General features: G+C 39.7%; 1 protein-coding gene across 2 annotated transcripts in view; it reads right to left on the bottom strand.

Moving 5' to 3' along the window:
• Positions 1 to 3522: 3522 nt before the first annotated feature.
• The window catches only part of IQCE (IQ motif containing E), a 25148-nt gene continuing 983 nt past the window's right edge, over positions 3523 to 27687 (bottom strand). The window contains exons 1-21 of one of the 2 annotated variants that reach the window (XM_017734106.1): positions 27078 to 27121; positions 26263 to 26536; positions 26017 to 26157; positions 25593 to 25724; positions 24553 to 24623; positions 23886 to 23999; positions 23224 to 23274; positions 22645 to 22715; positions 22349 to 22421; positions 21940 to 21989; positions 19213 to 19370; positions 18657 to 18712; positions 18140 to 18348; positions 17337 to 17441; positions 16497 to 16599; positions 14125 to 14220; positions 13872 to 13895; positions 12867 to 12962; positions 11742 to 11872; positions 10949 to 11064; positions 3523 to 6747 (exon numbers count right to left, since the gene is read on the bottom strand). In XM_017734106.1, the coding sequence (XP_017589595.1) occupies positions 6632 to 6747; positions 10949 to 11064; positions 11742 to 11872; positions 12867 to 12962; positions 13872 to 13895; positions 14125 to 14220; positions 16497 to 16599; positions 17337 to 17441; positions 18140 to 18348; positions 18657 to 18712; positions 19213 to 19370; positions 21940 to 21989; positions 22349 to 22421; positions 22645 to 22715; positions 23224 to 23274; positions 23886 to 23999; positions 24553 to 24623; positions 25593 to 25724; positions 26017 to 26041 (1797 nt within the window). In that variant the 5' untranslated portion in view covers positions 26042 to 26157; positions 26263 to 26536; positions 27078 to 27121 and the 3' untranslated portion in view covers positions 3523 to 6631. Of the gene's footprint in view, positions 6748 to 10948; positions 11065 to 11741; positions 11873 to 12866; positions 12963 to 13871; positions 13896 to 14124; positions 14221 to 16496; positions 16600 to 17336; positions 17442 to 18139; positions 18349 to 18656; positions 18713 to 19212; positions 19371 to 21939; positions 21990 to 22348; positions 22422 to 22644; positions 22716 to 23223; positions 23275 to 23885; positions 24000 to 24552; positions 24624 to 25592; positions 25725 to 26016; positions 26158 to 26262; positions 26537 to 27077; positions 27122 to 27687 lie in introns of those variants that run through there. The other variant, XM_017734105.1, reaches the window with a different exon arrangement.

Below are 27687 nucleotides of genomic sequence, written 5' to 3'. Positions count from 1 at the left end.
GCTGTATTAGTGTTTGCTAACTTGCTCTGACAGTGGCTTTGCTAAAGAATCACTGGACAAAATGGGCAAATGAGAAATGTTCCACATTAAAGACAGCAAAGATAAAAAGACTGGTTTAAATCTCCAAAATAAGGCAGCCAGTGCTGTCCTCCATCCTCTTGAGACCACCAGGCAGTCTGCAGAAGCCCTCTGAGAAATGCAGCATTTTTCACTATTCACAAGCTTCTGATTCCAGACATCCCTACTGCTGAAGTGGTACTGGCAATGAGAGCACTTTTTAAAACAGCAATCTCCAAATCTCCCTGGCTTTTCTAATTCGCTACGAAATTAAATAATTCAGCTTTTAATATACTGTGGAGCAAGGAGTCTTCCCCTTACTGTCAAACCTAATATGTGCTACAAAAGGTTTTAGCCAACAATACAGATTTTTAAAACAAAAAAAAAAAAGGCAAGTTTGCACTCCAAGTGCCAGCAGATGGATGAGTTACCCTCTTGAGACTGGGACTAAATTACGGACTGTCAGGGGGAGGTCAGCAAGACAACCGTGCCTCGGCACTCAGCTGCCACTGTCGGGCCACACCTCTGACTCTGCCGCTCCATAAACTCTGCCCTTACATCCAGCCGTGCCTCCTTCCCACTGAGCTAAACTCTGCCTCCATTAAAATTACCCTTCTTCTCCTCCCAGGGCTTCCTCTGTAATTTTCTTCTCAAAGTCAAAGGAAATAACAAAGCCAGGGCTGCTCTCCAGCCTCCCCCAGACATCGCTGCCCCCTCCATGACAGCTCAGTCTCCAACCTCCGCTCTTCCCAGCAAAGCCACATTGCCAGGGATCTTCTCAGCTGACTTCTCCTCTCAGCTTGAAGGATTTCCCCTGAGTGGAGGCATCTGCAGGCAGGAACACGCATTTGGGTTTTCATGGCTTTCTTCTGATACCCTCCCAGGGACTTTCAGGTTTACACAAAGAATAGCCACTACCAGGGCCAGCATATAAAGCTTTAAGCCAACTCAAAGAAATGGTAAGAAAAAGGTTAATTCTCTCATTTCCAGTCCTGAGGCAATATTCTCTCTCTCTCATGTTTTACTGGTCTTTTTAAACTCAGTGAGTCCTGGGGAAATGGGTGGAAGATGTGGAAATCCTATTGCAAAAGCACCTGCCTGCTCTTTTCCCCAGAGAGCCACACAGAGAACATTCCATTATTTAGTTAATTGCAAAGAAACAATTACAAAGGAACTTGGCAAACTCTCTCTAATCACAGCAAGACCCACTGCAGTCCAGTAAGTTCAGCAAATTAGCAAATAAGAGAATATAAAAAGGAAAGAATAACACAGCTCAAATTGCACTTTGTTCGTTTGTTTTGTCACTCTTCATTTCTATTTAATTATTTGAGGTATTTCTTCGTAACATTCTGGTACATTTTGTATAATAATGAAGGTTTACTAGCATGGAAACGTAATACGTGGCTATTAAATATCTGCCGAGAGAGGGAAGAAAACTGCCAATTCTCTGAGTAGACTACAGAGAGCCTGTTCAGGAAAAATTTCCAGGTTAGATAAATAGAAAGTTCTGCCACAATTTTTATAAGTTCCAAATAAGGATTATTGCTTGATAATGGCAATGCAAAGCAATGTTTGTGCAGAACGTTGTAACTTGTACTACAGGCATTCATGGTCAATCCCATTTATTAAAAGCTCTTCTAATTTTCCATGCATATACCTAGAGGCCATTCAAGCACAGCCTTTTTTTACAGCAGCACTGTAACCAAGTGACAGATTTTACAGTATTTCCTCCCTAAAGTCATATTACAGCAAAGACTTTCAAGCTGTGTTACATTACTGAGGCAGAGACTCAGCTCTGAAGAGCTGACAGGCTGAGGAGGGGAGAGGAATGAGATCCGAGTGTGGGATTATCTGGTTGATAGTGAGGGAGGTAAGACAGCCCTTGAGGATGGCCATGATGTCCCTCCTGGTTCTCCCCAGACCATTTTGAGCATCAAGACTTTATGACACCTCTGTTCACACTATCAACAATAGAAGCCCTAAAGGGGCCTGTGTGGCACCCAGTGCAAAGTGTCTGTGATGCAAAACCCTCCCAAAGAGACGGGGAGCTGGGACAGTCTGAGCAACACCTTGAGCTGGGATGTTGGTTCAGACACAGCTCTGGTGAGGGGAACAACACAAACACTGTCCTGCAGACCAGGGGGAGTACAAATGCTCTCAGGTTTGAAAAGGGTAACTGGGAGAGCCAGGCCATGGGATGGGCAAGGGGAGCAGGGTGCAACTTCATCAGTGAACTACACCAGAGTGTAATTCCTCAGAACACAGCAACATGCACTGTTCAAGGCCATTCCTTGAGCACAGCAAGAGTGGTTACTGAAGGCCAAGGGTATCCAAGAGCCAATGTGCCAAAAACACGCACCAAAACCAGGGCAGGCACTGGGAAGGTCATGTCAGCGCTGTCTCCACCAGCGCAGCACCACTTCACCAAACATTAGAAGGAAACATCAGAGGAACTGATGCAGCACCTGACCACCAACCATGCCTGAAAATCCTCCCCTACTAACCTGGAGTCTAACATGGGAATTTTGCTCTTTGCAGATCTTAATGATGCCCCTTGAATGAAACTCGTTTCTCCCCTTAAAAAGTTTGTATGAGGAAAGCAATTCATTAGCTGACAAACCTACCACAGAGATGCTGCACAGCTTGCAAGAGTAAGGGCATTCCAACTTCAGCTGAAGACAAATTATGGTTTAATACAACTAAGTGTAAATGTTTAATTGCTTTCAACTGAATTCAAGACTAGTCTGCTCCAAGAAATCATACCAAATTTTTCCATTCATGCCTCCTGGATTACCTCTAAGATTTAAAACTGAAGTTTTTCCTAAGAAATCCAGAGAATATGCCAGTAGAGCAGAGAGGAAAGAATAAAAAAAATGAAATTTAATTAATATAATCATCAAACACAGATTGTTTCATCTTGTACTCTCATAGCTGTTGTAGTCCTACACAAAGGACTCTGCTTGACAGGAGGATGACTGCAGGATTCCCATGTTTTCACAGCAGTTAACAGGGTCTTCTATTTCCATAAACAAGCATAAGGTTTTTTTAGGGAGTTCTTAAATGCTTTTTCAGTGGACCTAGAAAAGAATTCTGATGTCCCAGTTCCTTCCAGAGCTTCACAAGCAGCAACAGTAACCGAGGTGGGGGGATACACTGTCAGTAAACTGGACAGTTGAACCCTGTAGTCTCCCGCTCTCCCTCAGCTGCTGCCAGACAGTTTTTTAAAGCAAAAACCCATCACCTCTTTCAGTTCCACCAGGCTTTGGTCAGGAACATTGCTCATTCCTGATGGGACAACCTTGAACCTGTACTAGAAGAAATTTCATACCCCACATGTTTCAGAGTTATCTTGTTACTGTCCACGCAGGAAGGGGTAAAAGGTCAGCCCAGGTGTAAAGAGAATACAGGAGCATGCAGCAGAAGCCAGAGAGGCAATGAAAATATAGCAGCAGCAGCACAAACACATCAACATTCAGTTATAAACTTTATTCCAAAATTCAACAATTCAAAGAAAATACATTGCAATTGTTTTCGCTTTTCAGACATCCCAAAATAAATTACATAAAATACTTGCACAATTCTAAATATTAAAAAGATCATAAAAATGGTGCTCTCATGTGCCAAGATTAATCCTTTTCCGTTTTGACTACATTAGAAGTTGCCTGTGCAGGGATTATTTTCATAGCTATGCAGGAAACAATACAGTTTTCAGGTCTTGATGCCTCAGTAAAGATTTACAGGCAAAGGCACTTAAGGGCAAAAAGAGATCAAGAGAGATAATGTCCCATTAAAGTCAGATCTCTGTACTCACACACAATTGCTAACTAAACACTGCTGTAAACTGCAGAAGGTTTTAAGTCAGAAACATTATTCCTTATCAACAGAATGGAAAGTGTGCTTTTAGATTACATAGGGTACAGGGGAGTTTAATTTTAATTCAAGACCTTGACACTCCCACAAGGTTTCCAGGGCTTTCTACAGAGGCATTTGTCAGAAACAGTGTGTTTGTATTGGGCCTATCTTGGCAGGTTTGAGCCATGCTGATTTTTACTGTCCTCAGCTCCCTGTTGAGGAAAAATGCCATTTATTCAAAAATTAACTTTTTCTTCCTTCTTTATGCCACACTTCTTCCCAGATTTCTGGGTGCTGGCATTCAGATAGATAACCACAGAACAAAACCTAGCATCAAGCACTACTCCCTTCAACACATTCCATCACAGTGTGCAACACAGCAACATGTAGGGCTAACACTGTGGAGGTTTCTCTTCCTACTGTACCACACCAAACTTCTGATGTGTAGTGAGCACATAATTATCTTCCAAAGTAAAGATATGGGTTTGAAGCCCAGCTCAAGGTTAGTATCAGATAGCTAGGATAGCAACCCCAAATTTAGAAAGTTTATACACATTTTCATTTACCCCAGGAAACACTTGCTCCTTTCCACCCTGATTTCTGCCTGTGTCTGGGTCATCCCAAGGTACTATCTCCCCTTCATCCCAGAATTTGTCTATTGACAGTGCTACTGCTGGTCACATGCTCAGGTCAAACACTGTATCAAGCTCTGTATCAACTTCCTAATACTGTCATATTGCTCATTACAGCACAGTAAAGTAAAAGAATGTTGTCTCTATTGTATTTGCTGCCCCAGTATTTCCCTATAGGATGACAGCTAGGCAGTATTTGGTAGCAGTCTTGGTCCTGACACATTACACACTCTCCCCTTAATGTGCCAGACCTCATCTCTGGTTACCCTCTGGAGAGATCCATGACAGAGTCACAGTTACAGACCTGAAATATTATACACAACAACACAGTCCAGCACTGCTTTTGCACTTAGCAAAATGACCTTTCTTCTTAACATGACTTCCAGAAAAAGAGGGAAACAGATCTCAGCTTCTACCAAAAGGATTCTAGCCCTTTTATTTTATGTATATTTTTTTATCCTTCCTGCAGATGACAGTCATGTGACCAAAGCACCAGCAGGAAAAATTTACCCATTGGGAGTGCAAATGACATTCTTCAGACTGCTTTGGGTATGGAGAGCTCCCAAAACTGCCTTTGGAAATAGCACAGGCAGCGTTTCCACCGATGGGATTAAATGAAATCAGCTGCATTGTGCTGCAGCCATCCAGTTTCCTCTTTGGCTGCAAGTACTGGCACAAACTATGATAAGCCTCAGATAGTGTTTCATTGAAATCACAGAACTGAGACAGCCCTGACTTATTGGTATTCTGAGAAACTGTGGTGACTGATTTTTAATTTAGAAAAGAAAAGGAGATAAAAATCTTAAATATAAGAGTGTGCTTTCTGTTTACAGGAGACTTTATTACTCTTTGATGACAAAGAAACCATTAGTGTTTCCAGAAAACCTTCACTGTGTGCTTGTAAAATTAAATTCCCCTTTCAATAAGTATCATGATTTATCTGGTTCACCTTAAAAAAACCCCACACATTTCAATGTCTTTGAAGGATGTTGGTACAACAGTAGGAACTATCCAGTCAAAAAGTACAGTCTGCAGAGAAGATCAGGAAAGACCCCTGTGACTATATCCTCCACAGCCCATCAGGTCTTTGGTCTTTCCATGGATAATGATATTGTGAGTGCTTTTTCTGGATGCAGTCCTAATTTCTGTATAATCCAACCTACTACTTCTGCTCCCAAACCAAACTGCATGGATTAGGTATGAGCAATGTAGTCAGGTGAACGTTCCAGACAGTTCTATCTTCTAAGTCAAGTGTTTTCACATATTAAGAGCTGGCCCTGAAAAACACATGTAACTGTGTTTTGCAGGGTGATTTTTCAAGCAGAAAAAGCGCTCACAAGGGTATCCCTTCACAGCACACTCCTGCCCTGACAAATCCAAAAAGCTGATTATGTCATCAGACATTTCAGCACAAAACAGTACTACACATATCATCATACACACACGTGGAAAAGGTCAATAAATAAGAAATCCCAGCTGACACAGTAGGCCTAGAATAGCCCTATGACAAAGAAATGGCTTTCTAAAAGCCTTTACAAGGTCTGCATAGACTGTAAATGTTCAGTATAAAAATAAACAAAAAAGATATTAAAATATGATACAGTAAAAATTTTAAATTGTGAAGCACAGGTAACAAATACCAGTTGAATCCCTTTGCATACACGGGCTAAAAACTGGAGTTATGTCATTGGCCACTTTCTGATTAAACAAATTATTTTAGTTGACCTGAAACAAAACTTTGTTTGACATGAAATAGCTTAAGGCTTTATTGCTTTCGTTTGAATTTGACAACTGAATTTATAATCCACATTGTGAAACAAAACATTATTGAAGTGTTTTGGTTATGTTTTTAAATCCAAACTCTCTGTACCAGGAGGGTAAGGTTAACAGTCAGCCAGTGGCTTTTAGCCATAAAGTCTGCAGAGACAACCTACCAAAGAATTACTCATTTATGGCTGAAATCACGTAAACTGTCATTAAAAAGGGGCTGATATTCCCCCCTTTTCCATCTTTGATACGCTTGATCTTGGTACAAATAGTTTTGTTTGCGAATCAAATAATTCAAGACCACCAGACCCTGCTACCAAACCTTAGAAGTAGGTGTAGCTTTTCTTCACCTGCAGCAAGGGAGGGACAATGACAACGTCATCGGAGTCATCGGAGTGAGCCTCATCCAGGGCCACGGAGGGAGCAGAGGAGGACCTGCCTGAAATGATTACAGCAAACAAGGTCATTAACAAACAACACTGACAAAAACAAGCCCTTGTGGCAAGTGTGGCATTTTCTGAGCCATTAAGTTTCCAAGCTTACCTGGAGTTATCCAGTTATGGATGACTCTGAGCTATCTTTTTCTGCATGGAGCTATTTCTGTTCCTCTTTAATGAACCAGAGTGCACAGCAAGGGTTGAGCTGACACACTGACCATGCATGAGCTGTCTTATTGCCTTTAAATCTTTGCAAGGGGTTACACACACCAAGTAAAGCCATTTGATACCAAAACCAAGGCAGGTCACAACCAAATATTTATTGAATGGCCAGAAAAGGAAAAATTGACCAAAGCTTTAACTAAGCAGAAAGGTCACAATGAGAACTTGACTCAGGTATAGATGGAACAAAGGAAAACAGATACAAAGACAGAAGCTCTCAGTCACTGTCTTTAACCCTTATACATGTAAAATACTCCAAATATTGTTCACACGCTGTTCTACTGTAATGACAATAAAAATAGTGACCACACCATTGGGGTCTTTCCCTTTATTTTTAATTTTGCTTCTTTGCCATTTTTCTGGACGTGTTTCTAGGCATCTCATCTACTCCAAAGTTTGAATAAGTGTTCAGGGTGTGAACAGATATTCCTGATGATTCCAGTGAACACTGGACAATCAGAGAGGTAAAATGAATATGCAGAAAATCCCTGACACATGAAGAGCAAAACCAGCAGCTTATAACCCCTGTGCAAGAGATGTAGGAACTAAATCATGACTGCTATTAATACCTTCTAGCACAATATCCTCCCCTCAGCTATTAATACCTTCTAGCACAATATTCTCCCTCAGCTCCACTTATTTTTCATTTTCAAACAGAAATTCTCTGAAAACACTCTCCCAGAGAAGAAAACAAATCAAGAGAATCGGTGGTAGAATGAGGAAACAGGCACGAAGTCTGAGGTTCTGACCTGAACTGGGGGGCACACAGAGAATATTACCCAGGGAGAACAGACCTGCCATGGGTCTTGCAGCAAAATAAGAGATTCCTGACACAGGAAAAAGATCTCCTGGTATGGAAGAGCAGGCATAACACAGAAACTGGAATGTGGAATAAAGAAAGGGGACCACAAGTGGCCTGGGAATAGGAAAAGAGTGACAGACAGAGCCTGTGAATGGCAAGGGGGATGCAGGGAGGCCATTACATTGGCCTCAGCCTACAAAAGCAAGGAAACACATCATTTTCTAGTTAAGTGAAATTCTTCTCTGCACCAGTCAACACATAATGTCAGAGCTTTTCAGGGAGATTTATGAGACAGTAGTACTGGTGATACGGAGGAGCAAAAGGAACTGCCAAAACCAGGGTTGATAACCAGAAGAAGCAACTCCAAGAATAAACATGAATTATACATGAAACAGCTTAGTATTATCCAAATGACTCCTGATTATATCCTGCTCTTAACATATGATATTTTCTTGTCCTCATTTTCAGTTTGGTATCAGCTTTATCTTTGTGCTTATGAAGGGTAAGCCCTGGTAAGAGTTAAGAGTTATATGTAAATTCACTAAGATTCCAAAAAAGCCTGAAATGAAGTTAACAGTTGCAGCCAGAGTGATCAGTAATATGCAAAGTAAAACACTGCCCTTAATCAAGATTGCTGTGCATGTACAGAACGTATTCTTCCTTCCTGTCACTCCCCTGACAGAACAAAACACAAAGTTTCACAGACTGAATTGTTAGTATCTGTTTCATTTCATGGGAAATAGCAGAAATGGCTTTATAAAATCTTCAGGTTCTGAAAGCAAGCAAAGCAGCACTGAATAATACACTTTTTTTTTTTAATTAATTTTTTTCTTTTCCTAGAAAACACAGAGACATCTAACCTGATGCAAACAGTGAATTACAAGTCTGCAATGCCAGACCAGGATTATATACACTTATTCTAGCAGAGGTGTAAGGTATTTTAAAACACATTTTCATCTTCCCCATTGTTCTTAAAATAATGCCAAAAGGGTAGTGAATTGAAATGATTTATTGCAATATAGACATTGACTGAAAGCTTAAAATCATTTTAAGACCCAGAGGTCATGAAATGCAAGTTTGGACTTGGGACAAATGAAGAAAGAACTTGTTCAACAGCTGCATGATTTAAAGCTAGAAGAATTTGATTGCTTTTAAATTACTCAGCTACTCAACAAGCTCCTTGTCTCATGTCCTTTCCAAGCTGCAGGATGACCACTGAAATCCCAATTTACCATCAAACCCCCATTTTGCCAGCGGATTTCTGTATCAGTCAATGAGCTTGGAATGCCAGGGGTGGACTCTCAGTTAACTTTAGTTTAAGCTACATAAATCCACATGGCAAACAACGAAACAGATCACTGAGGGGTTGCATTTACACCAGAATGCTCTCCTTCCTCTGGGAGGTTTTTCCCAATTCATCTTTTGGGAGAGTTTGGTTAAACACTCCAGTGCACCAGGACCTAACACTTGAGAGAGCTCAGTGCCACACAGTCTCTTGGGCAGCTGTGCAGTTCCAGAAGCACATCCCCAGTGTGCCCCTCCACAATCCACCTGGATACATTCTGTCCCCATCCCAGAGTTTGAAAACACCTCCCACATTCATAAAATCAGTGTCAAACAAAACCTGCTCTGCTCCCAATCATTCCTTTTTGATATTCACCAGTAAAGGCCTGCAAGGAAGAAAGTTTGGAAGTATGGTTTTCTCTCTCTTCCAGTATAAACTATTCCAGAACTTCTTCACTCATCAACTTGTCATCATAATCTGCAATAAAACTTAGCTTAGGAGACTTCATAGCTAGACAGTGACTGTGCTCTGCTGGTATTCATATGACTGTACTAGTCCAGCACAGCCTAGCTTCACCTTACACTCCTCTTTGGCTCTTAGTAGGACTAAGCATATTTATGGGATTCTTTCTCTTTGAGTAGAATTTCACAACTGTTTTGCTCTGGCTTTAGAGTGAGCATGCCAATAATCACTACTCCAGTAGAGCTCAGGCAAAACAGGGTGCTACAGCACTTTTTTTTTCTGGATACTATCACCAAACATAATTAAAGTCACTCAAAACTCAAACATCTTCAGAAGCAAGTACTACCTACTCCTTTCACAAAGTAGAACGTGCCTCCGAACATGGAAATACGGAACACAGTGAAGTTTCTTAAACACATTTTCTTCCACTGAAGTGTTACCTCTGTTTTCACAACTCCTGCAAATCTGGCTTATTCCCCACCTACCTTAGAGAAACAGCCTCACTGCTTACAGCATTCTCTGTCTCTGAGCAAGTCTGCAGGGACTGGCAGCTTTTCACTGACAAAAAAACCAAGTCAGTGTTTCTCAGGTCACACTCAAAGTTGCTCCTTTTTTCCCCAGGTGGTCCATAAAAGCCTAAAATATCCCACTCTGGACAGAACCAGCCTTTTTCAATTTAACTCCTTTGAAGCTGCATGTCTAAGGCCATCTTATCTGCAGCATTGTTTTGCCTTTCTTACTCAGTACTTCTAACATCCTCCTTAAAAGCCTCTTTGGCTTTAACTCCATCTTCTCACAAACAGCAATAAAGAACTCAAGAAGAAAACCAAATGGCACAAGAGCCATAAAAGAGACAGATTTTCTCAGTTTGTATTACAGTAGTACTTGCTGGCAAGGTTATCCAGGACTTCGTTTTTCCCCTTACTGCAGCAACTGAAGACTGCTGAAAAAAACGTGACTAAATGCACATGGCTGCCTAGGATGGCTCTTTCTAGCAGATGTCTGTCTGTCTTCTGCAGAAACTAAGTCAGGGTTGTGGAAATGCTCTCAGCTTGTCTACGGCTAAGGGCCCAAAATGTGATGGGAAGTACCCTACTCCAGCTACAGGGCTGAAAAGGAAGCAGAGAGGCAATACAGGGGAACACCATGTTCCCTCAATAATTACCACTCACACCAGAGAGACCTTCCAAACCACAGCTGGGACAAACAGACAAAGCACTGTGAAGAAGCTGGTGCTGAGACTGTCAGAGCTTTTAATTTTTATGTAGGGAACTGCACGTGCCAGTAGAAGCAACATGTCACCAAATAAAGCCACACATGGAGTACAAGGATGCGCTTGCATATGTGTGTGCACATGCAGATGTTCTTTACAAAACTGTGCATGCACCCACTCAAAACACCCAGACTTTTGAACACAGGGGAGGGACATTACCAGGAAGAGGAGAAGTGAGGACTGAAGGTCTCTGGAGTGCTGCTGAGACTGGTTTCTTCTCTGTGACGTAAACTGCAGGATCTGCTTTCCCACTGGGGGCACTGGGCACAGAGGGCCTGCAAAGAGACACACATTCATAGCATGAGGCACAGAACAGCGTTCACAGAGTGTGCTGACGAGTTTCTTGCATTGCTGCCTTATCACCTGCAGAAGTGACCCCAGACACTAAAGTGAGGTGACAGCCACCTAACTCTCCTTGTAACCATGGCAGCCAACATTAAAAACTTTCAGTAGACCCTGGAGAGAAAGGAAGTATTTTTCAAGACAGAGTCACCATAAACCTAAGCAGCAATCAACTCACTGCACTCTGCCTGAGCTAAGTCACTTGATGGCATTGTAGCTTTTCCCTCTTCTTCCTCCGCATAACCCTTCACCTGCACATGTCAGGGCTTCAGATTCACACATTAAGCAAATGTATCAGCAATCCGTGTGATAGCAACAGTAACCTTTCTGTTCCACAGAGTAATTATTTTACTTTACTTTCACTCACTGCTATGGAACAGAACATGCAGCCGGAGAGAGGAAGACTCCTGCTGCCACAAAGCTCCTTTTAGTTGCACATCTTTTGAATCTTCTCAGGAACAAGCTCTCCCTTGTCTTTTTCGTAACAATGGCCTTGTTCTCCTTCTCTGTCAAGGAACCCACACTAAAATTCTATTAAAAAAATACTCCTCTCCTGTAATAAAAATGATTTTGCTACTGCATGTTGCAGAAGTATCTACTCCTCACTTACCTCTCCTGAAGCAGTCCTGTACGTGCTAAGTGAGCCCTGAAAATGGACTGGATGAACGTCACAATCTCATCTCTCTCCTTGCAATCAGAAGAAAAGCTCAAGGATTCTGATGTGGAAGACAGGCAGGAATTCTGCAAAGCAATCAGATTAAAGAAAACTGACCATTTACAGATTGCACAGAAGCTTGATAGAACCTTTCACAATCTCACTCTTGACTATGTAACTGGCAGTAGAACAAACATCCCCATCTTTTGGTCTGCAGTTTTTAAGGTTTAAGACTAAATTAGCAGGAAATGCAAATCTGATCATCACATAAGCTTTGAAGCATCAGCATTCAATTAATGAAACAGCAGACACCTGCAAGGAAAGTTCATTTATTTTCCAGGAAGGAAACCTTTTGAAGATTAAGTTGGTAAGAGAACCTTCATAATGGATTTATCTTCTGCTTGTATCAAGCCAAGTATTCAGTCCTCCTACATTGGGCCAGCTTACCAGAATCAAAGAGCATGTAAAGTGCAATCAGATGGACAATCTGGATGGAGAATTACAAATTAACTATAGCCTGCTAAAAGTCCAAAGGATATTTATATACCTGGCAAATGATTTACAGAAACTGAATGTTTTACTGGTAAGGAAATTTTTTCATATTCTGAACTAAATAAACTGGACATGAGAGAGGATGCCAAGTCTTGGACTGAGCATGCCACACCAAGAGCCCTTTACTTTTCAACCCAATAAAAGATGCTTTCCAGATTCTTACTTCTGAAGTTCAGTGAAAAAAGTTTATCTATTACTAATGATGCAGTAGTGAACACTCGAGAGCAGGTAGTTTTCAACAGCACTCCAAATTAACCAGTTAAAGGGTGTGTTATCTGATGGGAGAACCAGGGAAAAACAAAAGGCTACAAGGCTACAAGGCTGAGAAGTCACAGCTTTGCTTCTAAGAAAGTAAGAAGGGAAGCCAGGGAATGAGCTCAGTATCTTTCTAGAGTTACAGTGGTGTTGCCAACCAGCACATTGAAACAATCACCAGGTGATCAACAAATTAAGCCTGGAAGTAAAGTCCTTTACACTGCAAGATAAACACAGAGTGATGCTGGGATACCCATCTGCCCCCACAATTACCTTGGTGCGAGACTCTGCATCAGGCACGCTGTTATCCAGCAGCGCTTTCTGTCGAGCTAAATGTCCTCTGAAGGCTGCCTGGAGCAGAACAACTGCCTGGCATGGAGAGAAGTAGCCATTAGCTCCTCTGAAAGGTAACCCACAGACATTCCACCTTCAGGGTCAGCTCTGGGGTTTAAATTCCATCTGGGAGACATTCAGGGCTGATCCTATCAAATGCAGTGAAGTTCTAGCTGCCAACACCAGTCCATATTGCACCAACACAGCACCATGCTCCCATTCCCACATTAGATTCTGGCTACCCAGAGGGCTCTGAGATGCTCTGGTACAATCAGAAACCAAGCCAAGCCTGGCAGACCTTGTGGTGATTACACTGATTGTAAGGCCTTTCACTCCCCTCAGAGATTTTACTGGGTTATAATCAACAAAAAGCATTTAGAACAGCATGTTTGTGTCACGTGGTTAGATTTAGTTCTAATTTCTGAAAGTGGGATTTTAAATGTTCTGGAAGAAACAAGGGTAAGATGCTACACCATGCTATTTGAAAAAAACCCAGTTTAATCAAAATCTTTCTGCAAAAGATTTATCAAGAGGTGAATTTGTGTGACAAACTTGTCAATGTCTTCATAATTCTCACAGACATTTCTCCTTAGCAAAAGTTTTCAAATCCTACTTCAAGTCTTTCTGAAGATTCATCTAAATGAAAATTAAATCATGATTAGAATTATCTCATTCAGAAAAACTTTCCTGTCTGTTGGTATCAGATTTTGTTCAAAATTTTCAGAAGATTTCATCTTGCAGAAGGTACCAAGTATGGAAAATTGGAAACCAAAAGGCAAACACTGACAAAACTTATGAAACAAAATCAGGATGTCAGAAGGAAGATTACTGCCAGTGTGAAGAACAAATATTATCTTGGTAAAACATCTTTGAAGTTATTTGCTTGCACTTTGATACAAATTAAATCTGTTGTACTGTTTTGTTGGGTGTCATAAACACACTCACCTCATCCAGAGCAATTTCTTCTTTCTGAAATGAAAAATGCCCATGTTAATGCCACAAATATATAAAAGTTTTAGCTATTAAAGATTTTCCAAATTTTCCCAATAATTAAAAGACACAGAAACATCTGTCCCAATCCTTGCCAAACTCAAGGAAATAAAATCTTTTAATCTTTCAAGATGTGTGGATAGATACTAAAACAACAGTCAGATTCAGAGGGGGATGTCCTTGCTGTTCCCTGATAGGAGAATCTCACCTTGTTTTTGTACATCTTCCAGCATGTCTGGATGATTTTGGCTGCTTGTTCTTGCCTGTGATTTTCTTTGCCTGGAACTGTGCAGACTGGTGGAGCCTGCAAAGGAGAATCTCTGAGTTAGTACAGTAAAAGTTAACTCTGAGTTAGTACAGTAAAGACACGGAGCTGTGAGGGAGCAGATTACAATGACTCAGGAAAATCAGCACCAGAGCTCATCCTGCCTGTAGGGCAGAAGGAAGTTCAAGAGGAAACTCTGAGTTCTGAACCCTGCTCGTATTCAAACTCATCATGGAGATGACTCTCAGAGTGAAACACATCCCTGCCCTGCTTTCAGCCCTCAGCAGGGCATGAGAATGGAACAGCTTCCATTTGCACACTCTATTATTTTTCTATGCATTGCTAAGGCACTGCTAACCCACTGCTTTGTTGCTCAGAAATGATTTTTATGTTACCAACAGACTGAGAACAAACATCAGGTGACCTCATTTTGCAGTTTTTCTCCAGGAAAGACAAGTATCAATTAACCAGGGAGGTCTCTAATGCCTCATCCTGGCAACTGTGGCCCCATAATCATCTCTTTATGCTTACTGAGAGCTGGCCATTGTATGACACCAAGCTTGTGTAAGTTGGCATAAATCTACTCTTCTATCTTAATGAAATTAATTAGAGGAAAAAGAAAGAAACCAAGAACAAAACAAGATTTTGTTCCAGTAATTTCTCCCGAGGTGTGGTTGCATATTCCACCTCTCACCATTTGATCCTTTTGATCCCTAATTATCCCACTCTAATTGTCATACCTCACTTGCCAAACAAAAGTTAACTGCAAGTTTAAAAGACTAATTTAATTTGTTGGTGTAAAATTTTAACTAGAGGAACAAGAGATTTTATAGACTCTGAAAAAAACCTCCTGATTCTGTGAAAAGGATTTATTTATAACCTAAAACCACCGAGCTACAGGCTTAAGTTTAGCAAATGGATCATGTCATATTAAAAATGACAACCTACTATTAAAATGAAAAATTGGTAGGAACTTAGTGATAATTACAAATAATGGGAACATTTCAATAAATGGATGGTTACTGGCCAAGAATATATATAGTCTGCAGAGGGAAAAAGGAGCTGTTTGTTGGCTGTTTTTAAAGACTCCAGTTATTTGGTATTCAAAACATCCTCCAGCATCCATGAGCCTGTAACACACAGAAAAGAATCTACAGAATGGCACAGTATATCAGAAACCAGAACCCTCTTAAGGCACTGGACATTTTTATTAGTATTTTTTACTATGTGTATTTCAGGGTCTATTTATTTTTAAGTGCAAATCAAAATCCCCAGTAATAATTTCCAAGTAGTATTTAGTGAAATGAGATTAACATGGCCAGAGTGCCTCTGAAAGCAGCTCTGTCAGTGCCCATCCATCTCTACTGGCCAAGTACCACACTTGGAAGAGGGACAGAAGATTGCAAAGATATCAGGTTTGGACATATTTCACAAAACCCCCAACAGATTACAGAGCCACATTTAAGACTGTCCAGGATTAACAGATGCACAAATATATTTATTAAGTATCAGAAAAACCAGAAAGAAGAGGTTATGAATACCTCAACTCCAGGAAAACTACACTTGAAAGTGAAGTTCACTTACTTATTTCATTGTATTGACATCTTCCTTAATTCCTGACTTAAATATTATGTTCCATCAGCAGCAGAATTAAAACCCCCTCAATTTCCATGATGATTAGTCTTCTACATCCTGTAAATCTTCCCATGAAAAAGCACCTCACTGCCATGCTAACAGAAAAGCAAGTGAGTATTTTCTGACTGGACAGCACTTGTGCCCTAAGTGACCACCTGGCCAGCAGAAAAAAACACTGAAAAGGGATTTTTATCTTTTGCCAGTCTGCCAGTGAGCACATTTACCTGTATCTCCATCCTTTATCTAACTGTCAACTCCTACAAGACCTCCCTCCCTCTACAAAATTGGACTGAAATTAGGCACTGGCCTCAGATGCTATAAGAAGATAAAAGCAACCACAAATTTAAATTTTTTTTTAAGTATTGGGAAAAGCCCCAAACACTTAAGAGTTTAAGTCTTTGCAACATTACACTGAACAAGAAAAAAAGCAACAGCAAGGCAGAGAATTATTAAGAGAGAACAGCTTCAAAAAACTCCCCAAGCTGCAGTGGTTATTACTGAGAAAACTTATTTTCAACAAATATTGGGAGTTAACCATCATTATCTCTATGACAAGGTTTAATGTTTCTCTCCAAAAACAAAACTAGCAGCTCTTTAGACTACCAGCTCTATTTGAAATCTGTATCAGGCAGATACAGGAAAAAGAGAAAAGAAAAAAACAAACAAAAATATGGCTGTACCTTATTAAGCTCTTCCACTGTATCTTCTGCCATTTTTCTTTTCTCTTCCTCCAATTTTAACTCCAGTTTCCCTACTTTCTGTGTCAGGTTCTGGATTTCCTCACTAGGGTTGGAAAAGCAAATATATTTATAGTTTACAGAAATTTTCTGTTGACCCTGCTTTGAAAATACTGAACCTATTTCATAACGCTTGGTTGCTTTGGGTTTGTTTTTTAAGGGCAAAGAGGGAAACTGCTCAGGATGATACCTGATCTCACAGTAAGAGACACATCAATTCTCAATCTGTGATAGCCTTATGTTAAAATTAAGAAGTCTCAAGGTCACCGTGGTAGCCTTGATACTATTAATAATGTATTTTGATCTGCTACAGTTTCATAGTTGTCAGTCGAAGTCCTTTCTCACAAAACAATATTGAAATCACTTTTTTTCTGCTTCCCTTGCACAGGATTGTCACTCACAGTTATACAGAATACAGGGAGTAACTGGAATGACACAGAGGCAATGGTCTAGAAACACAGGCTAAGGTAAAGAGAGTACAACTTTTTCCTAGAGAAAAAATGTCTGAGCCCAACACAAAAGCTTTTTCCACTTACCTTATGGATTTTTATTATAATTTAGATCTTATTTTTGCTATACTACTTAGTCTTCCTCTAAAAGCACTCTATAGAATTCTTCCCCTAGTAACTTACTCCATCCCTCCAAAACACTTCTGCTTAAAAGAATCCCCAGCTTCTTGCAGTTCAGAGGAACTCCTATAGATTCTGAGCCACTTCAAAAGAGAGTTATACTTTAAGAGATTTTTTTTGTTCTGAAAGGATCTATTAATACAAAATATTTTACCTTAAAGTCTGCTCTTCTGTACTCTTTTCTTCCATCTTATTCTGCCACTTCTGCAGCTCCAGCTCCACTTCAGCCTTAGCCTGCAGTAACTGCTTGATATCTACTCTACAAAGGTACAAAAAAAAATCTAAGTGAGACTTAAGACATTCATACTTCCACAAAGCAGATCTTTTTTCTTTAAATTTCTAAATAAATTGGGTTTTCTCAAATTTGTAAAGTAACTAAATGTTTAATTTTTCCTTTTAAACAAAACAAAGTGCATGTCCGTGCTCACAGTGCTCAGATTAACCTGCCCCAAGGCCCTGACACACCAAACCAATCCAGGCAATACAAACTGCAAATCAATCACTTATGGGAGAACAGAAGCCACAGCATATCTTTGGGCAGAGGGCAGGTTTAAATGGAGAAAGTGGGAGATCAGGACAAAGTATGTTGAAAAAAAACCCAAACCACACACAAATTTTTACAGCACAATACGAGCAAGAAGTGCTGCATAAACATATAACCCTTCAAAGGGTTTTCAGTATGGTTGGCTAAAAAATAAGCCTTGAAAAATGTGCTAGAAGCAAGCAGAAATTCTCATTTTCCATCCTCTGGCTTTTTTTCTGCAATGTAATTTTACAAAGCAAGTAGGATTAGAAAGAAGCTTTTGAAATAAAAACTGAAGGGATTCTCAAAATTAATTTTTTAGCTGAACATGTGAAGTACTTATTACATCATAATATCATACATCATAACAGGATCAGAAAAAACGAAATAATTCACACCTACAGAAGAACATCCCAGACAAGAGTCTCACTTACTCTTTACTGAGTAGAAGATTCTGAAGTTCCTTCCTATCACTCTTCAGTTTCTTCACCAGCCTTTGGAGGCGACAGCATTCTTCAACCTGGTCTAAATGTCGGGATGCTGGATGATCCAGGTCTACAGAAGGTGAAGATGACACAGCAAGCACTTGTGATGCCTCACTGTCAGCTGATGACACCCTGGTACTCTCCATGGCACACACTTTCTAAGCAGGGTAAATTTACATGGAAAACACAAAAGAAAAGGAAAAATTAAATTTAGCACAAAATTACTTTATTTAGGCCATGATAAACGATCAAATGGAAGCGAATTCTAAAATGTGCATTATTTCTAAGAGGTATGATAAAAGAAAACAGGGAGGGAGGGCTCATGCTACAGGCAGCAGTTTATGTGTATGAGGCAGAATGCACAAGGCTGAGACACTGAAGGACAACATGCCAAGAGCACAAGGCAGTGGTTCTGCATTTTCTGCTCCCAGACAGGTAAGAAAACCACTGAACTATGTGCACTTACTTTTTCTAGATCCGAAATCCTCCTCATCAGCCTCTGTCTGCTCCACTCGCTGTAATCTAAACACAGTAACAAAGCTTTAAACGTGTAACTACATCCATGGGGCAACATTGTTCTTGCTTTTTGAAACTTCTGGCCATATCAAAAGACCATTTAAAGATCTCTGAATCCTAGCTTCAAATATCTACCAATGAAAAAATGAGAATGGGCTTAAAATACCTGACTTCTAAACTAATTAGCTCTGAAATCAATATAAGTCATTCACATTCACCAGTTTTCAACCACTGAAAAGCAGTTTTCCGGGTTTTCTGAGTGAAATGTTAAATCCTCTACCAATTCCAGTTTGGAATTCTCAGGGACAACAATAGAGGAAACACAGGTCTGACTGGAGAAATCAGAGAGAGTCCTGAGAGAAAGTTCTCATTCCAACTTTGCCGCTCCTGGATCTTCACCTCTGTAACAACTCCCTTATATCTACTTTGGTGGGGTCAGGCTGTCCCACACCTTTCAGATGTACCCAAATCCCTTGCCCCATATTCACCAACTTTCCAGCACATACTTTTTGTTTTACTGGGAGGAGGGGAACTGCTCAGCACATGATCCAGATCTTCCTTCAGCTTCCGATTCTCAGCCTGCAATTCCTTGATGTTCCTGGACAGTCTCAGCACAGCAGCATTCAGTGCCTTCAGTCGTTTTTGGGTGTCTCTGCCCTCTGTACTTGGAAAAGGGGTCAAAACCAGAAAGTTAACTTAAAAGCAGAAAACAAGCAGCATTAAAAAGAGTGGAGCAGTCTCACTATTCAAGTCAGTTGGCTGAGTTGACAGCCTCAGTTCCCCCATAATAACATTCCTCAACATTTTTACTTGGGGAATTACCTATTCTTTTTTGGAAAAGCATGCAAAGACCATCTTGCTCAACACTTTCACAATTGTTTTAATTTGTGTCAAAGAAAAAAGATACTTTCAAACATCAAAAATTCATTTACTACTTTTACTTCCTCCCCCACTCTGTTCTATCCATCTTTGCACAAACAAAGGCACTTGTATGAATGTTATCTATCTTATTTTCTGTTTGCTTTGTTAACCAAACTTACAGTGCTTTACCAGCACTCTGAGAACCTCTGATTTAAAAAACACTTCAGCCAACTGTGAGACTCCTCCAAAAAACTGTCCAGCATAGACAGCCAACCTGCAGGCTCTGAATTGCTTTTGTTCACTAACAAACATTGAGATTGGGGGAGAGAGAGAGGGATAGACAGAGATGGAATAACTCTCGAACAAATCCAACAGCCAAGAGTATTTTCAGATAACTACGACTGCTGCTCTGCTGTAGAAGAAACTATCCTTGTGTCTATAAACCCCAGAGAGATTTGAAACAGGTTTGAAGAATAAATCTAATATGGAAATGAAAGGCATCAGAAACGGGAAAGCCTGTTAGGTGTTAAAATGACTTTAAATATACTACAGGGATTTTTAAATTTTTTCTAATAAAAGGGGCAAGAAATCTGAGCTTCTAGATGTGCAAAGTTGTAAAGTTTGTTCACAAAACAGATTTTTAGTGAGATGAAATATTTTTCCTTTATTGCTATGAGAAAATTCTTAAAAACTTACAACTGGAAACAAAGGCCTGAAGTAACTGATGGACTTAGGTTTTGCACAAATGCCACCGCCAGTGACAACCACAGAACAGTTTGTGAAGGAATCTTACATCCCATCCAGTGGAATAATCACAAGGTAAAAGGGGAGACAGCCTACAGTTAGTGTCAGAGTGAAAAGCTGAATTTTTAGCTGATCTTTTTAGAAATTAAAATGAAGAAAAAACCAAACAAAATAAGGCTGTCCAGATGTCACAAATGACTATTCCACAGCTGTCCCAGGCAGGAGGGGAAAAAAAAAAAAGAGTAAAAACCAAAACAAACCACCAAAACAGGACAGTGACAGAAATGATAGAAATCATAAGCATACCACTCAGGGACATTATTTTAGGCTCATCTAAACCTAAATAAAAAATTTTATTTCAGTTCATTTTGATGGCTTGAAAAGTTAGTTTCTAGCTACAACTGTTTACTAAGCTTCACACACAAATAACCATACCTCAGCATTAACACTGAAAAAGAGGAACCAAATGCCATTCACTTCAGCCAGAACTAATGAAGACAAGCATCATGAAAGAAATACTCTCAAACAACTCTTTCAATGTGCCAGAGTCCTGACCTTCAACATGATTTATTATTTCAGTGCTCAGCCTCTCAAGCAGAGACTGACAGTCACATAATGGAGAGAGACTGCCCTGACCACCAGTTTTTGAAGCTATGAAAAAATGAGGACAAGGAAGAGACCTGATGACTTATTTTCACCTGTAAATAAATCAGGTGTGATGGCTTAGAGCCTTGAGAGGCTGGTCACTGCATGCCTGAGCCAAAGGATTTATTTTTTTAAAAAAGTGACAAAACAAATTGCGGTTTTCAATCCACGAGTGACAGTGAATTAGGGAACAGGAGCAGTACAAATAATGACCCTAAAGAGTTCTCACATGTTTCTATCAATCTAAATAATTACACCCAGTGTTAAGACAGTTGTCTGTACTTAACACTAAGAGGTCAAGTATATTTTGAAGTGGTGTGGTAACGAATTTTACTATCCTACAAGACACTCTTAACCTCTTCTCAGCTCAAACAACACTCACTTGCAGTGATGCTTTTAATTTGCTCTTAGTGGAGCTTTGCTTCTACCTTTGTGCTTTGACTTTTACTGCCTCTATAAACTGTTCACCCTCACCACCATGCCCACATTTGCACACCAGTGACAAGTACTAGAACAAGCTCCTCTGACAACAGCTTACTAGTCTGCGTCTCTGTACTAAAGGAAAATAATGTTTACTCCAAGAACATTTTCTTTGCAGCACACATTCTAGAGCAAGATGCAGAACTGACTCAAGTATGAAATGCCAAACATCCAGGGAGTTTGTTTCAATTACCAGAGATGCCAGAATAGGTGTGATTATGAGGGAAGATGTAACAGAGATAAATTTTCAGTGTTATCATGTACTTTTTAAATAGCTCTGGTATTTTTCCACATCCACAAAATGATCTATCTACAAGCAAAAAAAATGTGACTAAGACATATTTCAAGGCTGTGAAGCCAACCAAAGCAGTACCAAAAAGCAACTCCAGCAATCTAAATGACAAAAACTGTTCCCATGTAGTAGTTTTCCATCAGTTAAAGTAGGACACGAATGGTGTATCAAACATGCATGCAAACATTTGCCTCAGAAGAATTAAACATACTTTTTCCTCATAGTCTCAGACTTGGCCAGCAGGACTTGGAGGCGATGAACCTGTGAAATACAGATTCCATTAAGGAGCATTAGCAAGGTCAGCTTCTACAGCAACACATTTGCTCATTAGGTGAAAATCAGAACAAGACTCTTTGGGTAGTAGCAGAGCTAATGATGCCACCACCGAAAATCAGGCTACTGTTGTATTTGCTTCCATCTCAACACTACACTTGTGGATGTACAGTAAGGTTCTTTATTTGCCCTTTTTCATTGACACACTCAACTTCTTGAAGAAAAACATTTTTTCAGTACATACAGCTGGAGTTACGAAAATATCTATGAAAACCTACCAATGACAGGTGCTGCTAAGGTGTAAGAAACCTGTCCTGCATGCACACTGAAGGAGCTGTCAGACATACCTCTTCATAGTAGGTTTCCATGGCTAACCTCACTTCTTCCAAATTACTGGTCTTCATGTCTGCCTGGAATTCACTGAAAATAGAGTAATACAAAAAATAATCCAGTCAGATCAGCAAAAACACTGCAAGACCTGGTGGCTCATAATTTCTGGGTTTATAATTGCCGATACATTCTCAGGAGCTTATTAAAATGTCTTAAGGAATAGAACACAAATGAAAAATAACATGGATTTCCAATTCTCTTTATTAGCTCATCCAATACAAGCCTCTATCCCCCTGCCCCCTCAAAGTCATACTTAATAGTGTTGTCTTTCTCCTTGCACTGCTCTTCGAGCTTGACAATCTTCTGCTTTAATCCAGTAACCACCTACAGAAAGAACAAAGAGCTCATGAGTCCTTGAATAATCTGTTTCTTCACAGAAGGTCTATTCCAGTCTGCCCTGTCTATATAAATTGTACCTAATCAGGTACACTTATTTCTACATATTTCAGTACCTAGTAAATCATACACATCTGCTATGCTGTGGAAAAGAGAACACTGATGAAATCAGATGCCTGATTACATAACCAGCTTAAGAATATGTATACACAACCATAAAATAAAAACATTACCCATTACCATGCCAATTTCAAGGCAGCAAACAACAGGGAGAATACTTCCTAAACAGACTCAAGACAATGACAAAGAAAGCACCCCAAAATAATGTTCATTCTACATCTTTGTTACTGACTCCTTACCTGATTACAGAGATAAAGGTTACATGATTCCCTAACAGATTATTCTTTCTGACCTCATTTTATTTCTTTAGCAGTGTTTCACCTTAGCAAGAGGAAAAAGGACAAATGAAAGCAGAAAGTAATGAAGACAGTCTCACCCATCCATTATCAGTCTTCTTCTCTGACAAAGCTCGTGCCAGCTCAGAGCCCTGCAACATAACACAGAGAAAGCAAGTGACCAACTCTGCTACTTTATTCTACTGCTGGCTCTTTCCACAGAATTTTCCAACCTACTCAACTCCACAGTCACTTCACATTCCAACAGCTGAAATTCTGAACTCCCTATGCTCACAGCTTTCTACTAGCACATTTCTCCCAAGATGTAGGTCAGCACACAGCAAGTGATAGCCACAGGAAATTCAGTAAGATTCAAGTCTGACTATAACCACAAACACTTCTTGTCAGGGCCTGACAAGGCTGCTCTTCTGCCTCCTGGCCAGGTCTCAGGACTGCTTGAACCCATCACCCTGCAAGAGGTTAACTCCCTTCTACTCCCAGGCAAAATATTCAGAAAATGGCCCCCTAATGAGACAGCATTTTCATTTTACCTTCAGGAATTACAGGTATCTGTGCTAAATGAACTTATCTGTACTGCATGGCATCATCTTCCTTTGAACTGAGCTGCACTGCTGCTCTGGGATACACAGACCAGAAATCCCATCACACCACCTCTCATATTCCAGCTCACCACTCCTAGGAGTCACCACACTACAAACTCCTACTCTTTTGCCTCACTTTTATCCCCACAAGGAATATCCACCCTGGAAGGATCCAGCAGTTGTTCAATCTGTTTATCCTTTCTATTGTTCTCCTCTTCCAGTCGACGGAGCTTTGTTTTCATTCGATCTCCCTCATTCTTCTGAGCCTGTATTGTCTAAAAGAGGGGAGGAAAATCTTAAGCACATTTCAGAATAGGAAGACACAGAGTTCTCACATGAAAACACATTTTGATGTCAAAAGCAATCCAATTATGATGGCAAAGATGATATGAAAAAAGAGGAAGAAAATGCCAAACCACAAAATCATCACAGTAGACCAGAACAGTCACCAGGACAGGACAGCTTAGGGAGGAGACAGAAGAAAGATAAAAGGAAAAGATCTAACAGAAAGACCTAACAGAAATGATCAACCAGAGCCAAGGTATTTGTCTGTAGGTAACCCCAGTGTTCAGCAAGCCCAGTCCTCACCTTTCATACACTGCACTAACCTCAACAGAAAGCCTACTCTGACCATATCACACCGTGAGAACAGTGAAATTGTCTTAGACAGACACAAGCTTTAGTTTAGCCTTACATTACAAATGCAAAAAATGTGGTGGATGTCCCAAGTTGTAGAAACTAAAGTATTGTGGATCGTTAAGGCCACGACATGTACAGGTGGATGGAGCAATGCCATGACTTTTTATGTAAGTATCAGAAAAACTGTACCTTTTTCAGTTCTATAATTTCATCATACATATCTTCTTTCTCTTTGTAGTCAGGAGTTCCAGGAATGTAGCCTACAGAAAGGGGTATGTAAAATAAGTAGATCCAAAAGAGGCATTTTTAACCAACCAGAAACTTTACAGTTAAAGAGAAATATCTAGAACAGCACCAGAGTGGAAACTAGGCCTTTTTTCTTTCCTTGAAGAAGAAAAATCAGCAAGGAAATTAATTCTGGAAATGGAGGTGAAATGGAAGTGTTACTGTATGAAACTTCTGCCAGATTTTGTAGCCAATTTTTTTCCTAATTACTTCTCTTCTCTGGTGCTATATTAAAACACCCATCTCAAGAAAGACACAAATTTTACAGAAGACTGCAGTCTTCTCATCCCAATAAATCCATTATTTACAAAAGCTTTCTAAGAATACAGTTTTCTATTTATGCTTACCATGTACAAATGCATCATCTTGTAAAGTTGCCAGAAACTGTGTATTACCAGTAAAAGTATAGGTGTCATTTTAAATGGAAGTGGAATTTTAAAGTTTACAGTTCTCCTTTAAGGAATGCAGAATAAAACTTTTAAAGTTTGCTCTTCTCATAAAAGTCATTTGATTTTAATGTCACAACCACATGATAAAACACTTTCTAGACAAGAAGTAAAAGGAGTCAATTACACAGAATTTCAGGCAAGCAGATGGTTTCTATCAATGGTTCCTAAACTATGTTTTGAAGTCACAATAAATTGTCTACAGCTGTCCCATTGAACCATATTATATTTGCAACCTTTTCAGCTGCAAATGCATGGCAATTTGCAAAAGTTCTGAAAGCTAATAGTGATTCATTGCTCAAAAAAAAAATTGGAAATCCCTGCCTTAACCAATTTAGGAATCTCAAAGAAGCATCTCATGGATCATATTTTGACACATACATTTTAGTAAACTAAAACGGCTCTTGCTTTACTGGAGCTAAGATCTTAAGCAATATGTGTTTTTAGAGGGGAAAAAAGATCATTCACTTTTATCTACCACACCAGTATAGAGTTTACCATTACTGGAAGAACGAGAATGTTTTGGCTTTTTCATTCCTAGAGCTTCCTTCAAATATTCTGGAGTGCTACTGGAAATGTTAGCTCGCATATGCCCCGTGTCAGCATCTGATTTCAGAGCATGGCTCATTCCTGCCAACAGAAATGGAACAAAAATGTGAAAATCAGGGATAATTGTGAATTAAATTTGTAGAGTTATTCTGAGCAAATGCAACATGGAAAGCTCCAGATGCTGTCAATTATTCCCTCTATAAATTCCAATGCTCAAGATCAGATAATTCCAACCACCCAAATAAATAACAGTGCAATTAATTCCTATGTAGCCTTTAATCAAATACAAATCTATTTTTAACAGTTTATATGTTAAGCTGTCCACAACAATGAATTTTATCCATCAATGCAAACAACATTTCTATACTAATACCTTGTTTCAGAGATCCCAGCCACATCTGCCTTGGGTTTTTAACAGCTGCATTCTCAAAAGAAGCATGGCCCGTTCCCTGCAGAGATCGCCAAGCTGCAGCTTTTTTAGGATACAGTTGTGTGCTCGAGCTGTAGGGAGACTCTACAGCAAAAGAAAATATCTCAGTGTTGCCTTCAAAAGCTCAAGGTCACAAAAATTCTTGTTGTCTTGTTCTCCAAAGTTCTCAGACTCAATTCTATTACTTACAAAAATAGAATTTAACAGCATATTCCATACTGGCTTATATGGAGCAATGGAGCAGTCGCATTAAAAAAACCCAAAAAACTCACTATAAAGAAAAATACAATTCCAAAAAATGAAGAGGCTTAGAAAAATGCATAGTGACAGTCGCATGACTCAACACATGTGGGAATATTTACATGTACAGTTTGGATAGGCATCATTAAGATACCTGCACATCTAAATATTGTTATTAATGACACTTTAAGGTAAAGTCTTCTCTGAAACATTCACTGGAAGCCTAAAAAGGAAGGTAAATGGAAATATATATCAAAAACACATAAACCCCAGAAAAAAAGGACAAAACCAATACTAAAACTGCAGATCTAATAATAATAACGACATTGTACTGTGAAAAAAACCCAACCCAACAAATGAAACAGAGAACTGCTAAATGTACACACAGAGATCTATGACTCGATGGGAGAGAGCTCCAGTAATTCCAGAGTCCCTCTACACAACAAGTATCAGCATTTCTCCAAAAAGACAAGGAGAAAAAGAAATTCAGAGTGGTTGCCATCAGAAGGCATAACATGAGGAAAAAGTAGTTTATGCTGGAGAATCAGGAGTTACAACCAACCCATAAACTTCAATATTTTAGCCTATACAAGCTGGACTTCACAGGTCACTAAACAGATCTCAAATAGGTGTGCTCTGCACACAGCAGTGAGTAATTCTGAAGAGAACAACAAGATGTTGTCTCAAGTAAATCTTCCAGTTCCTGTGTCCCACAGATGTATCTGGTTTTCCAATTGCAGAATAAAAAATTTTGGAACACTTACTTGGTGACTTTGGAGGCTTGTGAAAAATCTTCTTCCTTAATTTCTGAAAGAGAAACAGGTTCTTTTATCTATTGAAAATATTCAACTCTTAAGGTTTCACTATGTAATCTCAAAATTGGCTCAAATCTCCATTTTCCACAAAAATCTTTTGTTCTAACAAGAAAAAACCTTTTCTATAGAAAAGAAAAATAGTAGCATTAAGCATATGCAGATTTGGGCACAGCAATGGTCACCAGAATTAAGGTGGTGCCAACTTAAGTCTGATTATACAGATAAATTGTCAATTCTTGCTCAGAACACTACAACCTTTCCCATCAATATTAAATATGAGTAGCAGCAAATTCAAGATGATCCCAGAGTAGAGGCTGATCTGTAGAACCTTTTAGCTAAAGGAAGGAGTTATTTAATTCCATTAAAACTCTCCAAAAGGATTACTTAAGTTCATAACTTGATAGAACAGCAAAATAAAGCCAAACATCATTTGCAGCCCCAGTGCTGAGAATTGAGAAGCCAGAATTACATCTAGGAGGAATTAGAGGAGGTTTGTGAATCAAGCCCCATTCAGTGCCACTGTTCACTCTACTCTCTGAAGGGTCCTTGGTGAGCAGGA

This window comes from Corvus brachyrhynchos, unplaced genomic scaffold (assembly GCF_000691975.1).
Source record: "Corvus brachyrhynchos isolate BGI_N302 unplaced genomic scaffold, ASM69197v1 scaffold5, whole genome shotgun sequence".
NCBI classification, from domain to species: domain Eukaryota; kingdom Metazoa; phylum Chordata; class Aves; order Passeriformes; family Corvidae; genus Corvus; species Corvus brachyrhynchos.
Note: the sequence above shows the minus strand (reverse complement) of the source record. Positions and strands in the feature narration are given on the sequence as shown.